The 16,483-nt window shown below is 44.1% G+C and overlaps 1 protein-coding gene across 2 annotated transcripts in view; it reads left to right on the top strand.

Moving 5' to 3' along the window:
• The window catches only part of aida (axin interactor, dorsalization associated), a 52,848-nt gene that overhangs the window by 31,600 nt on the left and 4,765 nt on the right, over positions 1-16,483 (top strand). Inside the window, exons 4-7 of one of the 2 annotated variants that reach the window (XM_067985206.1) lie at positions 1,553-1,607; positions 6,294-6,357; positions 8,546-8,649; positions 10,808-10,819. In XM_067985206.1, coding sequence (XP_067841307.1) covers positions 1,553-1,607; positions 6,294-6,357; positions 8,546-8,649; positions 10,808-10,819 — 235 coding nt within the window. The remainder of the gene's footprint in view (positions 1-1,552; positions 1,608-6,293; positions 6,358-8,545; positions 8,650-10,807; positions 10,820-16,483) is intronic. The other variant, XM_067985207.1, reaches the window with a different exon arrangement.

The raw sequence follows: 16,483 nt of genomic DNA on the forward strand, positions 1-16,483 counted from the left end.
GATGTGGGTGTCGCTAGTGAGGCCGGCATTTATTGCCCATCCCTAATTGCCCTTGAGAAGGTGGTGGTGAGCCGCCTTCTTGAACCGCTGCAGTCCGTATGGTGACGGTTCTCCCGTAGTCCTGTAAAGAAGGGAGTTCCAGGATTTTGACCCAGCGACGATGAAGGAACGGCGATATATTTCCAAGTCAGGATGGTGTGTGACTTGGAGGGGAACGTGCAGGTGGTGTTGTTCCCATGTGCCTGCTGCCCTTGTCCTTCTAGGTGGTAGAGGTCGTGGGTCTGGGAGGTGCTGTCGAAGAAGCCTTGGCGAGTTGCTGCAGTGCATCCTGTGGATGGTACACACTGCAGCCACGGTGCGCCGGTGGTGAGGGGAGTCAATGTTTAGGGTGGTGGATGGGGTGCCGATCAAGCAGGCTGCTTTGTCCTGGATGGTGTCGAGCTTCTTGAGTGTTGTTGGAGCTGCACTCATCCAGGCAAGTGGAGAGTATTCCATCACACTCCTGACTTGTGCCTTGTAGATGATGGAAAGGCTTTGGGGAATCAGGAGGTGAGTCACTCACCGCAGAATACCCAGCCTCTGACCTGCTCTTGTAGTCATGGTATTTATGTTGCTGGTCCAGTTAAGTTTCTGGTCAATGGTGACCCCCAGGATGCTGATGGCGGAGGATTCGGCGATGGTAATGCCGTTGAATGTCAAGGGGAGGTGGCCATTGCCTGGCACTTGTTTGGCGCGAATGTTACTTGCCACTTATCAGCCCAAGCCTGGATGTTGTCCAGGTCTTGCTGCATACGGGCACGGACTGCTTCATTATCTGAGGGGTTGCAAATTAAAAAAAATATATAAACCTTGATTACTCCCTGATGGCTCAGTGTGGAACTGGACCATACAAACCAGGAAGAACCCAAGTTCAATCCTTGGTCTCTGGTAATCTTGCCCAGCATTGTGGTAGGATCTCTACAGTTGGCTGCAGCAACCCGAGATAGGGAGGGTAAGGAAACCTCCATGGTTCCTGTTCGCTATTCAGTAACCTCTGCTTGATAGTGCCTATCTATGGATGTACAGTAAGGACATGATCAGACATGGTTGACTGCCAGCATTCACTGTCTGGAGTTCTGTGTGTAACAATAGCACCTTGGCCTTTAGGATGAGACGTTAAACCGAGACTCCACCTGTTCCCTCAGGTGGATGTAAAAGATCCCATGGCAGTATTTCAAAGAAGAGCAGGCGAGTTCTCTTGGTGTCCTGGCCAATATTTATCCTTCAACCAACATCACCAAACACAGATTATCTGGTTTTTTTATCTCTTTGCTGTTTGTGGGAACTTGCTGTGCACAAATTAACTATCACCTTTGCCATTACAACAGTGACTAAACTTCAAAAGTACCTCATTGGCTGTGAAGTGCTTTGGGACATCCTGGGGTCGTGAAAGGTGCTTATATCAATGCAAGTTCGTTCTTATTCTAGATATGTATTGGTCTCAGATACGTCATGTGAGTAGATGTTTTGTGGACCATAATTGATAGTTACTTTTTTATTATATTTTATATAGACAACACAGTCTCAGGAAGAATTCAAATTGGAAGATCTAAAGACATTAGAGCCAAGTAAGTACTACTTGTACAACATGTAGTAGTAAAGCAATTACACTTTCGTGCTGCAACAAAGTAGGAACTGAACTCTCTGTATGGACTTCTGATACCCATAATCAATGTATTCTTATTGCTATAAACACACGAATGGTGTATATTTACGAGTGATTTGGATGTTTGATCTGATCCAAGCCAATCTTCACAAAGTTCTAACCTGTTGCTGATAATCCAAGCTGACTCTTCAGTGCAGTACTGTACTGTTGGAGGTGCTGTCTTCCGGATGAGATGTTAAACCGAGGCCCTGACTGCTCTTTCAGGTGGGTGTAAAGGATTCCACGGCACTATTTCGAAGAAGAGGAGGGGAGTTCTCCCCGGTGTCCCGACCAATATTTATCCCTCAACCAACATCACTAAAACAGATTATCTGGTCATTATCACATTACTGTTTGTGGGATCTTGCTGTGTGCAATTTGGCTGCTGCGTTTCCTACATTACAACAGTGACTACACTTCAAAAATACTTCATTGGCTGTAAAGCGCTTTGGGACATCCTGAGGTTGTGAAAGATGCTGTATAAATGTATACTTCTTTCTATTGCTGGTGTCACATTCCTGTTACAATGGAGCTATTTAGTAGGATCACTTTGGGTACATCTGATTTGATCATATGAACTCGTGTGGCTGTGTTTTTCCTCAAAACTCTCTGCTTGTATGATTTTGGCCTTGTCCATCCCTCCCCTCCCTTTGCCCAACCACAGGAAGCTGTGCCATTAGTTGCCCAGGCCTCTTATTGTGGAATCCTTGCCTAAACCTCTCTGCTTCTCCTCCCCCAAGGCCCTGCTCAAAAACCACCTCTGTGATCAAGCTTTTGGTCACCTCTCAATATCTCTAGCTCATCATCCATTTTATATTATTACATCTCTGTGAAACACTTTGGGATGTTTTTCTACATTAATGGCACTATATAAATGTTTAAAATGGCAAACAATTAGATAACTGGATTCTACTTCACTTTGATGATGGATCATAAAAGTAAGTACAGATGAAAGAGGCCATTCGGACTATCTGTGGTCTCCACCCTGCACACCCCTCTTCCCATCACACCATCTACCTGCCTGTTGAATGATTCCAGAGTTTCTGCTCCCACTCTCATACCCAGAGACCATTCTGTGAAGAAGTGGTTCCTGACTTCAGTCCTAATCTTGCCATCTCCCAGTTTACACCCTTGTCCCAAAGGTGTGGTTCAACTTAAATTCGTGCTCCAGATTAGCGTTTTCTATTCCACTTATTATCTTACATACATGTTTAGGGTCTCTTCTCATTCGCCTCCTCAAGAATGAAGAGTCTAACATCCTAGCTTTTCCTCAACACTCAATCAAACGATTGTTCTTACATTTAGCCTCAGCAGCCCTGATTGTTGGGAGGGAGAGTGGTTCCTCTCCTGTGTATCATGCTGGGTGAGGACAGGGTTGAACACAACTGTGAATCCCTCCACCTTTTGAAGAATAGGTAGTTGAGAAAATTTCTGTAGGGTGTTGGGTACCTGTGGATCTGTAATAAAAATGCTTCCCCCATCGCACTCTTGCCTACTCTCCCCCTTGCAAAAGAAAAATTAAAGGAAAGGACTTGCATTTATAGAGCGCATTTCACCACCTCAGGACGCCCCAAAGCACTTTATAGCCAATAAAGTACTTTTGAAGTGTAGTTACTATTGTAATGTAGGGACACACTGCATCCAATTTGTGCATAGTAAGGACCTACAAACAGCAATGAGATACATGGCCAGATCATCTGTTTTAGTGATGTTGGTTGAGGGATAAATATTGACCAGGACACCGGGGAGAACTCCCCAGCTCTTCTTCGAAATAATGCCATGGGATCTTTTACGTCCACCTGGTTTAATGTCTTATCGAAAAGACAGCACCTCCATCAGTGCAGCACTGAAGTTTCAGCCTAGATTATCTGCTGAAGTCTCGGGGGGGGGGGGGGGTGGGGGGGATGGCTTGAACCCACAAACTTCTGACTCAGAGGCGAGAGTGCTACCACTGTGCCAAGGCTGACACCAAAGACATACTTGATACAAAGCCCCTGTTATACTTCCCTCCTTTGAGGGTGAGACTCCTTCTTACAGTATTTTATTTTCTTGGGTTTCTCCTTGACACGCACCATTCCCACCCAGGACATAGCAGGGAAATCATAGCAGAAAGAGCCTGCTTGTCAAGTTTGCCTAAAGTCACTCTGGAACTGGTTGCCAGGAAGCATCACCCGAAGCAACCAACCTGCAACAACCTGTTATCAAATCAGCACTGGCAGAGTTCCAGGAGTAGATTGTCTGCTGAGCCAGGCACTAAACTCACATTTAAAAACAAATGGTTGGGGGAGAAAATGTGGAATCGACCCTAAAATTTACCTTTTTTATAACTCGCTAACCCCAATCTGTACTGTTTTTTTATTTAAAAGGTGCTCCTAATGTTTTTGTTCATATAATAAATGAGATAGTGTCAGAGATGGAATCCTGATCGACCACATCCTGAAAGATGAGAGCGTTATTCTGTGTGCATAAGCATGGCACTGTGATGGTAACTTGAACTAAAACTGGGCAGGACAGAAATTACAACAAACGGGTTCACCCACTGGAGTTTAAATTTCTGTATCAGCTCTTTCAACACAATTCCAGGGGCTGGAGATTAAATCCCTGTATCCGAGATCATTAAACATGATTTCAGGGCTGGACATTGCTGCAGGAGTTCTTCAGGGCAGTGTCCTAGGCCCAACCATCTTCAGCTGCTTCATCAATGACCTTCCCTCCATCATAAGGTCAGAAATGGGGATCTTCGCTGACGATTGCACAGTGTTCAGTTCCATTCGCAACCCCTCAGATAATGAAGCAGTCCGAGCCTGCATGCAGCAAGACCTGGACAACATCCAGGCTTGGGCTGATAAGTGGCAAGTAACATTCGCACCAGACAAGTGCCAGGCAATGACCATCTCCAACAAGAGAGAGATTAACCACCTCCCCTTGACATTCAACGGCATTACCATCGCCGAATCCCCCACTATCAACATCCTGGGGGTCACCATTGACCAGAAACTTAACTGGACCAGCCACATAAATACTGTGGCTACAAGAGCAGGTCAGAGGCTGGGTATTCTGCGGCGAGTGACTCACCTCCTGACTCCCCAAAGCCTTTCCACCATCTACAAGGCACAAGTCAGGAGTGTGATGGAATACTCTCCACTTGCCTGGATGAGTGCAGCTCCAACAACACTCAAGAAGCTCGACACCATCCAGGACAAAGCAGCCTGCTTGATTGGCACCCAATCCACCACCCTAAACATTCACTCCCTTCACCACCGGCGCACAGTGGCTGCAGTGTGTACCATCCACAGGATGCACTGCAGCAACTCGCCAAGGCTTCTTCGACAACACTTCCCAAACCTGCGACCTCTACCACCTGGAAGGACAAGAGCAGCAGGCACATGGGAACAACACCACCTGCATGTTCCCCTCCAAGTCACACACCATCCCGACTTGGAAATATATCACCGTTCCTTCATCGTCGCTGGGTCAAAATCCTGGAACTCCCTTCCTAACAGCACTGTGGGAGAACCTTCACCACACGGACTGCAGCGGTTCCAGAAGGCGGCTCACCACCACCTTCTCGAGGGCAATTAGGGATGGGCAATAAATGCTGGCCTCACCAGTGATGCCCACATCCCATGAACAAATAATAATAAAAGATTAAATCCCTGTCTCCGAGATCATTAAACATGATTCCAGGGGCTGGAGATTAAATCCCTGTCTCCAAGATCATTAAACATGATTCCAGGGGCTGGAGATTAAATCTCTGTCTCCGAGATCATTAAACATGATTCCAGGGGCTGGAGATTAAATCCCTGTCTCCGAGATCATTAAACATGATTCCAGGGGCTGGAGATTAAATCCCTGTCTCCGAGATCATTAAACATTATTCCAGGGGCTGGAGATTAAATCCCTGTCTCCGAGATCATTAAACATGATTCCAGGGGCTGGAGATTAAATCCCTGTCTCCGAGATCATTAAACATGATTCCAGGGGCTGGAGATTAAATCCCTGTCTCCGAGATCATTAAACATTATTCCAGGGGCTGGAGATTAAATCCCTGTCTCCGAGATCATTAAACATGATTCCAGGGGCTGGAGATTAAATCCCTGTCTCCGAGATCATTAAACATGATTCCAGGGGCTGGAGATTAAATCCCTGTCTCCGAGATCATTAAACATTATTCCAGGGGCTGGAGATTAAATCCCTGTCTCCGAGATCATTAAACATTATTCCAGGGGCTGGAGATTAAATCCCTGTCTCCGAGATCATTAAACATTATTCCAGGGGCTGGAGATTAAATCCCTGTCTCCGAGATCATTAAACATTATTCCAGGGGCTGGAGATTAAATCCCTGTCTCCGAGATCATTAAACATGATTCCAGGGGCTGGAGATTAAATGACATAGAATTACATAGAATTTATGGCACAGAAACAGGCCGTCCTGTCTATGCCGGTGTTTATGTTCCACACGAGCCTCCTCCTAGCCTCCTTCATCTCACCCTATCTGTATTAGAGACCCTTAAACATGATTACAGGGGCTGGAGATTAAATCCCTGTATTTACCTAGTGCTGCTTTTAATAGTGGACTTTGGTTTGTTTTTTTCTTTTTTCTTTACAGTTATAAAGAACATTCTTTCTTATAACAAAGATTTTCCTTTTGATGTTCAGCCTGTCCCTATGAGGTAAATCATTTAATTTGGACAATCTTCTCCATTCAAATTCTTTGTTTAAAACAAACATGATCCATCTTGATAATGAGTTGCTTCTTTCTGTTCTCTTTCTTTTTCTCTTTTTTTTGGCATGCAATGTTCCAGCAGAGTACCAGGAATTGTCTGTGCCTCTTCATGCAACAGGGCTCAAGCTTGCTTTACATCGGTTTTTAATGCATTTTCTGCTGTCGGCTATTTCCATACTGTTTACCTGAATAACCAAGATTGTACCTCATTTTGCTTCATGGCTGAGCAAATCCTTATTGTACAGTGTAAGGAACCTAGGTTTCTCTAATCACTTAGCTGATGACATTGATGTTGAGTTGCTGTCCCCAATATAATGTTACTTGTTTAAAACAGATAGCCACAGGCCAGGGAGAGAACTGAACACTTACTGATGTCTCTGAGCCACCTTTTATTTATTTTGCTACCCAATGACTGGTCAAAGGTCCCTTGATGGCTCAGTGGATAAATGGACTGCAAGGGGAGTTGAGCCCAGGTTCAGTCCCTGGTTTGTATTAAGTTTGCTAGTTGTAGGTGTTACATTTGGCCTCTGTGCCCTCATACTAGGTGTTAAAATTGGATAGCCATGTGGTGAACGATAGAATACTAGAGCCTGGTATTTAGTTGCTTCCAAGCCTTTATTCACAGATCTCTCTCTCTCTCTCTCTCTCTCTCTCACTCACGATCAGCTGTCCAATAAAAGGGATACAAGAGAGTCACCAATTCACCACCTGAATACAATTAACACAAGGGAAGGGAACATCAGCCAGGGTTCCTGTTCCTCATTGCTGTCCATTGATTTCCCTCTGCTGTCATGTCAACATCAGAGATGGACAGAATTGGACTGTACTCTGATGCCTCCTATATCCAAATATCCTGCAATACTCACTGATCACAGAACACATGAAGAGACAGTTGGGTAAGCACGGTGTTGGGGAACTGTACCTTAGCACCAGTCACCACTTCCTAGTCTGCGAACATGGGTTTTGAATCAGCTCTTCCCCGCCCCAACCACTTTCCTCGACCTCATAACAGCATGAGGTTCTGCACCATTGATGTGAATAAGGATGGAGTTCTTTTCTAAAAACCCCTGCATATCCAGATGTTCAGAATTGGCTGTTTACTCCAGTTAGTGCTTCTCTCTGGCTATGTATTTAAATAAAAAGTTTATTTATATTTATTAAATATTCCCTGCTGCTGCTAATAGCTTTTGCATAGAGGATACTTTTATTCTCTCCTGCCCTCCTCCCATGAAAGCACAGACACCTGCCTGGAATATGATTCCATAGTCGTCTGGTGCCCTCTAGTGCTTTGTCCAAAAGACTATCATTCATGTGTGAGCCTAGATGGTGTATGTTGGAAAATTATTTAACTGTGGGTGGCATCACAGTTGAGCCAGATATTAACGTCCACTCACGCACACATTCCAGATGGGGTCCCTGGAGCTAGGAGATCTGGCTGATTTCCCCCTGTCTTTAACCTAGCGGCACTGAGGCCAATTATGACGTTCCTACTGCCAAGAGAGATTAGCTTACTCGGGGTTAAACCTGGGATCCTCAGGGCTGTATTGCTCATTGGATAAACCCGCTGAGCCTTTTGGTGGTGGGGGGGGGGGTGCGGGGTGCGGAAATCTGTGGATTTTCTTTTAAAACAGACTTTACATCAATCAATTTCAGTAACCCAAGGGTTTGAAGCAGTTTTAAACAAATGAGCCTCACAAAACAACCAAAAGCAGCAGCTCTCTCACACAGGAGTGACTTGGCTGTTGGACAGAGTGAGCTTGAAAGATTGAATGGCCAGTGTTATTTCATAGTTTCTTAAGTACCCCAGGGATTCCCTTTATTCAGCAAACATATAACTGGCCTCCTTTTAATTTTAAAAAGCTTCTTAGTAATTAATATTCCATTAGCAAGGATTCCATTCACCCTTGCAGATCTCTCATGGGGTATCGAAACTCCTCTAGGTGTGGAATCAGATGGTTAATGGAACAATGGTGCTTAACTTTCAGTCTTGACTGAGAGACGTGCATAACAAAAAGAAACTTACCATCTGCTCGATCCTCGTTTTTGCATTTAGTATTTGGGTTCATCATCCATTGTAGATGTGCTGCCCAAGAGGCTGGGAACCGTCACAAGGATTTGTTCTTATTGTGTGGCAGGAAAATCTTGGCACCCGGAGAAGAGGAGAACTTGGAATTTGAAGAGGAGGAGGAGGGCGGAGCTGGAGGAGGGTCACCTGACCTTTTCACCACCAGAATTCCAGGTTGGTTTTAAGGGCGATGCTTCCTGTACCTGAAGCCTGTGATTGAGCTTAGTAGCTAAAGACAAAATGATGCATTCTGCAGTGAAAATGTCAAACTGCTACATGTGGCTTTGTGTACTGTTAAAGTTAGTGTCATTTTGGGGGGAGAGGGAGAAACATTCACAATTATAATCATGAAATTTGATTTGATTCTTCTCATTCACCCTCAATGCAAATAAGATTTGCCATCTCTATAGCAGGGGAAAATCACTACTGGGCAGCTGGAAATTTCTGCCCTTGAGCTGCCATTTTACTCAGGTTATCTTTTCCCCCATTCTGTGATATGTAAAGTCTCATTCTGAACTCTCTGTTCATTCTCCCATCTATGCTCTTGGGAAAAAAGTTGCATTTTTAACATTGGTTTTTGGTAAGTAAAGCAGTAATCCAGTGCACTGTTATTTCAGTATTCCTGTAAACAGCTATTGTTCAGTACATTATAGCAGTGCTAGCGATAGTATGCCTCTGTCGTCCTCCGATCACTCCCTGTAACAGCTACAGAACCACTGAGGAACCCTCGTATACATAGATTCTCCAGAAGCCTTTAATTTCCAGACCGTGTAGAAAAATCCCAGTACTGGTTAAAGTGTCCATTCCTCCAAAGGGAAGGTGGAAAGGTCAGATTACTAGAGATGGCCATGCCCCCAGTACAAGACTTGGATAGCTTGGCACTATCTCTTTAAAATGTTCTGCTGTAATAGGTGTATGTTTAGTGCTGATACACTACTGTTACAGTAATAGAGCTGTTGTTCCCTGTTGTTTTTCAAAAGAAATTCCCAGCAAGGACAACAGTCACACCCATTTTATTCTCCTGGTTTATGTATTAAGACAAAAAGCAGCTAGCCCTGCATCCCAGAGCAGAAGAAAAACATCTGCAGTGTATTTCTTTTTGTTTTATCTCCCTCTTCTGTGCCCTGGTCATCTCTACCTTAAAACAGAAACATTTAATACTCCTTAAATGGTGAGAGATGTCTGAGGAATGATGAATCAGTTCATGACTCTGTCCGAATGTGTCTTGCTTTTGATGCCTCACAGTTTTTCTTTTTCTGTCCGTTTCTCTGTGTATCTCTTGGCCCCTGTTTATCGTGCACTGTCTTCGATGTGCTCTTTCTCAAGTCTCATTCTCTCTAACACTCTGCACTGATAAACGTCTCTACTCAAACAAGCCTACTTTGACTTTGTGTTTGTGAGATGATGATTCTTTTCGCTGCTCGTGCTCGTTGTCCCTGGACAGTTATAGTCCTGTTGGATGCAGAGTAAAGCTCCTGCTCTGTTCCACTCCAGCAATGCTTCTTAAACCAAACTCAGAAAAGGCTCTTGTGCATTGTGAATTTTTAAATCACTTTTCACAACATCCATTATTTTGGCTTTAAGGTAGTCATTTAAATGCTAGGTTATTGGCAGTTTTGTTCTATGGACTTGTACCCACTAGTAACTGGATTGAGACTGCACCCAACTCATTTTAAGTACAGCTGGCAGTGAGCAGCCTTTCATTATATATAGCTCGATCCAAACCAGATTCTAAATGTTAGAGTTGTGCACCAATTCAGTGTGCCACCCTGTAACCCACTGTATCACCCGGTCCCAGAGGGGAGAGGACAGTGTGTGACCCACTGTATCACCCGGTCCCAGAGGGGAGAGGACAGTGTGTGACCCACTGTATCACCCGGTCCCAGAGGGGAAAGGACACCCTGTAGCCCTCTGCACTGTCCAGTCCCAGAGGGGAAAGTATATCCTGCAACCCAGTGCATCATGCAGTCCCACTGCACCATCATTTGAGATGGTGGGCAGTTGACCCATTCTACCACTACCCCAAGATGAAGGCCTCTCAATCTTTCTCATCTACCCCCTCCCCATGAGATTGAGTGCCCTCTGACTGGTGCAAGCCCAAGATCAAGAACTTAGTATATGGAGAATGACTGTTGCAAACCTGTATCCTGCCTCTCCATGTCTGTTCCTTTGCATACTCACTGTCAGCTATCCATTATTCTCTACTGTGTATATTGGGATTGGAGGATGTACTAATCTGATACATTAACATGTGATCCTGTCTTTCAACTGCATGGTTTGATCATGTCGACTCATCCGTTTCTGACCTGCATGTGCTGCGTTCTAACCCCAGGAGCTATTGAAGGTAACGGTGCTGCTTTGGATACTTTATTGTGTTGGGTTCTTTCTGTTGTGTCAAACAAATTTTGCTTAATCCTTAATCTTGCCCTTTCGAGGAAAAGGAGTTTGACTTTAAAGATTATAATAATTGGAAAATGATTAAAATGTTGCTCCCTATAAGATTTGCTTCACATTCCTCCTCATTTAGGTCAACAAATGTCATGCCTTTTTCCTCAGCTAAAGACTACAGACTAGGAATCCTGCCCTCATACCTTCGCCATTCAAACTTTGTATTCAGTTGATAGCCATGGAACAGTAATCCACGGTGACTGCACCCTCTCCCCCACCCCCTTTCCCTTGGTGTCTCTGTCTCTACAGCAACACAGCCGAGATTGGTAACTCACTTTGTGGGTAACTTGGTATGGAGCCGACCAGTCTAGCATGATACATTGGTACGCCAGTTCACTATGCACCCACGCTTTTTGAGACACAAAAGGCATCAAGGGGTATGGGGAGAGAGCGGGAATATGGTATTGAGATAGAGGATCAGCCATGATCATATTGAATGGCGGAGCAGGCTTGAAGGGCCGAATGGCCTACTCCTGCTCCTATTTTCTATGTTTCTATGATTCTCTAAATGGATCCAGAAGCTTCTTACCAGCTCAGGCATAGCTTTGTTGATTGGCTTTGCTCACTGTAAGCCTTGATCTCAATTGCAAACATACAGTTGGCTAAAGCTTCGTGTAGAAAGAAAATACAAAGTCAAAGCTTTGCTTGCAAGTTTGAATTTGAGACTTGTTTTCAGTGTTTCTGAAGTACATGTGTGATTGTTCATTCTATTGTAGTCTGTATCGCTGTTGGATCTTAACGTGTGTCTGACGCACCAATGGACAGTTGGACATCGTAAAGGATGAGAAGTGTCCGATTCGGATAGCTTGTCAATATAATAGAAATGAAGTTGGTGTTGTATTATTGTTTTGTCATTACATGTCACTGGTATATTTGGTAAATACTATATCATTCAGCATATCTGGGAAACGGGACGCCGTTATTGCAACAAACCCCCACCGCCCCCCAAATCTATTTTTGACTCCTTGTATCCAACCTTGAACTCTTTAAGATGCACACAGGAGACTGTACAAAGTTTCAGGATTCTAAATCTAATGCTGCTCCACTAACTATAGGTAAGCTCTGTAACTGGGAAAATTGGATGCATCCAGCTACCTTGAAGGTGCTTTTTAACCAGAACCTGTGTAGTGTCCTTCACTGTGCTCAGCTCATTGAACTTTATGCTACAATGCTTCCTCAGTTCAGTCAGGAGATTTGTCTCGACGTGAGCCCTGGAGGGTAGCTACTGCAGGAAGAAAATGTCCACCAGTTCCTTCAGGGGATCTCATCCTGGTACATAGGAACAGGGGGAGGCCAGTCAGCCCCTCAAGCCTGATCTGCCTTTCAGTTAAATCATGGCTGATCTGTACCTCAACTCCATTTATCTGCCTTTGCTCAATATCCCTTGATAACTTTATCTAACAAAAATCTATCCACCACTGCTTGAAAATTTCAATTGACCCAGCGTCCACAGCCTTTTGGGGAGAGTTCCACATTTCCACTACCCTTTGCGTAAAAGGTGCTTCCTGGTTTTACTCCTGAACAGTCTAGCTCTAACTTTAAGATTGTACCCCCTTGTTCTGGATTCCCCCACCAGAGGAAATAGTTTCTCTGTCTCTACCCTATCGAATCCTTTTACCATTTTAAAGACTAGATTAGATCACCCTTAATCTTCTATACTCCAGACAATACAAGCCTAGTCTATGCAACCTACTCTCCTAACTTAATCCTTTAAGCCCTGGAATCATTCTGGTGAATCTGAGCTGTACCCGCTCCAAGGCCAGTATAACCTTTCTGAGCTGTGATGCCCAAAACTGAACACAGTACACCAGGTTGGGTCTGACCAAGGCTCTGTACAACTGAAGTGTACCTTCCTCCCCTTCGTATTCCAGCCCCTCAAGATAAAAGCCAATATTACATTAGCTTTTTGTACTTGTGCACTAGGCTTAAGTGGTTTGTGTACATAGACACTCAAATCCCTTTGCTCCTCCACAGTTCCTAGTCTTTGTAACCTTCTGCTCACGTTTACACAACTTACTGCACCTTCTAACTTAGTGTCACCTGCAGACTTGGATATACAACTCTATTCCTTCATCCAAGTCATTAATATATTTGGTGAAAAACTACGGCCCCAGTACGGATCCCTAGGGAGTACCACTTGTCACCTCAGCCAATTAAGTGCATTCCATTATTCCCTACTTTCTGTCTCCTACCTCGCAATAATTACCAACCAATGTCACAATTTCATGTGCTTTAATTTTTGCTAATTCTATGCAACATCTGCTCAAACACCTTCTGGATGTCCATATAGACAACATCCACAGACACTCCTTATCCACCACATTAGTGACCTCCTTAAAAAATTCAACTAGATTAGACATGACTTGTACTTCACACATGCATGTTGACTGTCTTCACTCAGCTCATACTTGTCCCAGTGATCAGTCTCCCTGTCCTTGATGATAGATTCCAGTACTGATGGTATACTAGAATGCCCTTAACCAATAAGCCGATTTCAGTTCGTGCTGCAGAATTGCCCATAGGTGACAAACTGTCAGGGTGATGGGTCTTAGCCACATGGTGAAATCTGTATTGCAAACCAGACCTTTGTGGTGCAGGCTTGAAGGTCAGTAATTGTGACCTTATTTAATGTAATTCAAACTCCAGTAACAGTTTAGATAGGATCTTTTATCAAGGATGGATAAGATAGGTTGTCATTGACATTTGAGCCTGTAGCTGATTACTGCAGAAAGCCAATAGCAGTACAGTCTTCCCGAACAATCTCTGGTCTGTGGACACCAGAGGCTGAAACAGAGGGTATGTAAGTTGGTGCAGGTTCATGTTCCGTGTTGGGCTGATGGGTTCGAGGGGTAATTGTTGCAGTGAGGTTGCTCCATTTCCCTTTAATCTTAAAACATTGGGTCTCATCTCTTCATAGAAACGTAGGCTAAGTTAGCTACTTCGATTGAAAGGACTGGTGGAGATGTACTCATTTGACAGCTCATTGGGTATATGCATCAATTAATGTGTAACTGAGCTGTGCAGACCAGAAAGGTCCCAGGTTTGATACAAAATTGACCTCTGTTCCTGACCAGGGGAAGAAATCAAGCAGGATTGGCATTCCTGATATTTCTGCTGACTGTCACTTGAAATCGCACATGTAGAACTCTGGCTCAGATGTCTCCCCACAGTTAAATATCTTGCCAATACTTGAGAAGAATAGCCACTTCAGGTTACGAGAGAGCTGCCACTGCTGTGGGACTATATCCCATAATGGAAGGAGGACAGTGTTACAAGAGATCACAGGGATTCAAACTAAAGTCAGTTAAAGGGACAGTGCCTCTGACAGTTGTATTTTACCACGATATGTGGACTGTAACCTATACAAAGAAAGACTAATGCTAAATCCCAGGTTTGATTCCTATACCGTAAGTGTGATATTGGTGTGTATTTGTCTCAGTTTCTGATTTTGAATCAGAAGGATGTGAATTAATCCCTCACTAGGGTTTGAGGTAATAATCTAAGTTGGCATCTCGGTGCTGCATTGTCGGAGGTGCTGTCCATTGCATGAGGCCCAGTCTATCTGTTCCAGTGGTTCACTGGGATGTTAAAGATCCCATGGCACAATTTGAAGAGCAGGGAGTTCTCCTTATACCCTGGGCAACGTTTCTCCTTCAACCATCACCACCAAAAAAGATTCATTGATCATTTATCTCTTTTGCTGTTTGAGACCTTATTGTGGACAAAAATTCTGCAGCTATCTATGTAACAGTGACGATACTTCAACAAGTAATTTATTGGATATGAAATGCATTAAGATATCTTGTGAGACCTGATAAGACCCCCGAGGGTGGATTAGTGACCTAGCTCGAGGCATCCACCAATGCCAAATTGGGAGCCAGGGTTTGGCCATAGCTGTTTAACGATTAATTAAAACTGAAATTTGGCATAATGAAGTAGGGTTTGTTATTGCAAGTTCATTAACCAATTGCAATAACAGTAAAATACCCTTGTAATGTCAAATGTTATTAGCAGTCCTTTACTAAAAAGGTGGAACTAAGATTGTACAGTCAGGATGGAGCAAGATAAAGCAGTGTCAATAGCTAGTAAGAACAAGCTCTCCATTGTGCAAGCACTGCATATAAATGCAACGCAACAGCCACTCTCTTTCAGTAACAGAGTCTTAAGAACACTCTTTAAATTTGCAGTGGCTCAAGAATTTGAGATAAGGCACTAAACCCTCAAAATTGGCAAGTACTTTCCATAGACTGGAAGTCATCAATACCATGACGTGTTTAAAGAAACAAAAAAGTTCTAAGGGTGGATTAGTGACCTAGCTCGAGGCATCCACCGATGCCAAACTGGGAGCCAGGGTTTGGCCATAGCTGTGTACTTCTGGTTGCAGTGAAGCTGAGATTGAGAACTCGAGGAATTATGCAATTGTTGGTTCGAAGCCATGTCCCAGAACCCGGAAGCAGATTGGTATTCCAGAGCTTGGCCAAACTAAAGCAGCAGTATGATCTTCCTGCTGTTGGGGGATAATATTCAGTAACCTGCCAATAAAAACACGTGTGCACGCCTGCTGCACCATGGGAGAGGCTGAGGAGCCTGGTTTTACATTCCCCATTTCCCAAGCAGCAAGTGACGCAGAAATGGAAGCGGTGGAGGTCACTACAACATGCTAATCCATACTAAGGCTTCAGCATGCATTTAACAGAAATACTACAACAACTTGCAATTATATCGTGCCTTCACAGGAGCGATTATTAGACAAAATTTGACCCGAGCTACATAAAGAAATATTAGGACAGGTGACAAAGGTCACAGAGGTAGGTTTTAAGGAGCAATTTAAAGGAAAGGCAGAGAGGTTTACAACATGAGGTTCCACCCCAGCCTGGTTCAGTTGGTACACTGGTACCAATGCACGAGATGTTAAAATGAGGCCGTGTCTATCTGTTCAAGTGGTTCCTAGTGTGGTACTGAGCCATATGGACCAGCAAGATCCCAGGTTTGACCCGTGGTCTCTGCTGATCTCAGGGCAGCAGCTGGAATGCTACTGTTGACCTCAATGTCCCTGAATGAGAAAAATCAGTCACGACTCCTGTTATTTGCTATCCAGTAACTCCTCCTGAAAAGAGAACATTTGTACACTTTGGCGATGGAAGGAGAAAATGATATCAGAGCTGGCTGCAATGTCCCCATGTCGAAAGGCCTTCTGGCACTCAATGTTTAGACTCGTGCACAAAAAACGGCACTTGGGCAATACACTGGACTACTATCAGGGCCCTTGTATTTTAGAAGCTTCATGATGGGAGAAAATGCAGTGGATTTTTAAGAAAGAACTTGCATTTATATAGTGCCTTTCACAGCCTCAGGACATTTCAAAGAGCTTTGCAGCCAATAAAGTACTTTTGAAGTGTAATTCCTGTTGTAATGTAGACAAAAGCAGCTGCCAATTTGCACACAAAGTCCCACTAACAGCTGAGAGAAATGACCAAGCAATCTGTTTTGGTGGTACTGGTTCAGGGTTAAATGTTAGCCAGATACCAGGAGAACTCCCCAGCTCTTTGAATTGTGCCAT

The sequence above is a fragment of the Heptranchias perlo genome, chromosome 5 (assembly GCF_035084215.1).
Source record: "Heptranchias perlo isolate sHepPer1 chromosome 5, sHepPer1.hap1, whole genome shotgun sequence".
NCBI lineage: Eukaryota > Metazoa > Chordata > Chondrichthyes > Hexanchiformes > Hexanchidae > Heptranchias > Heptranchias perlo.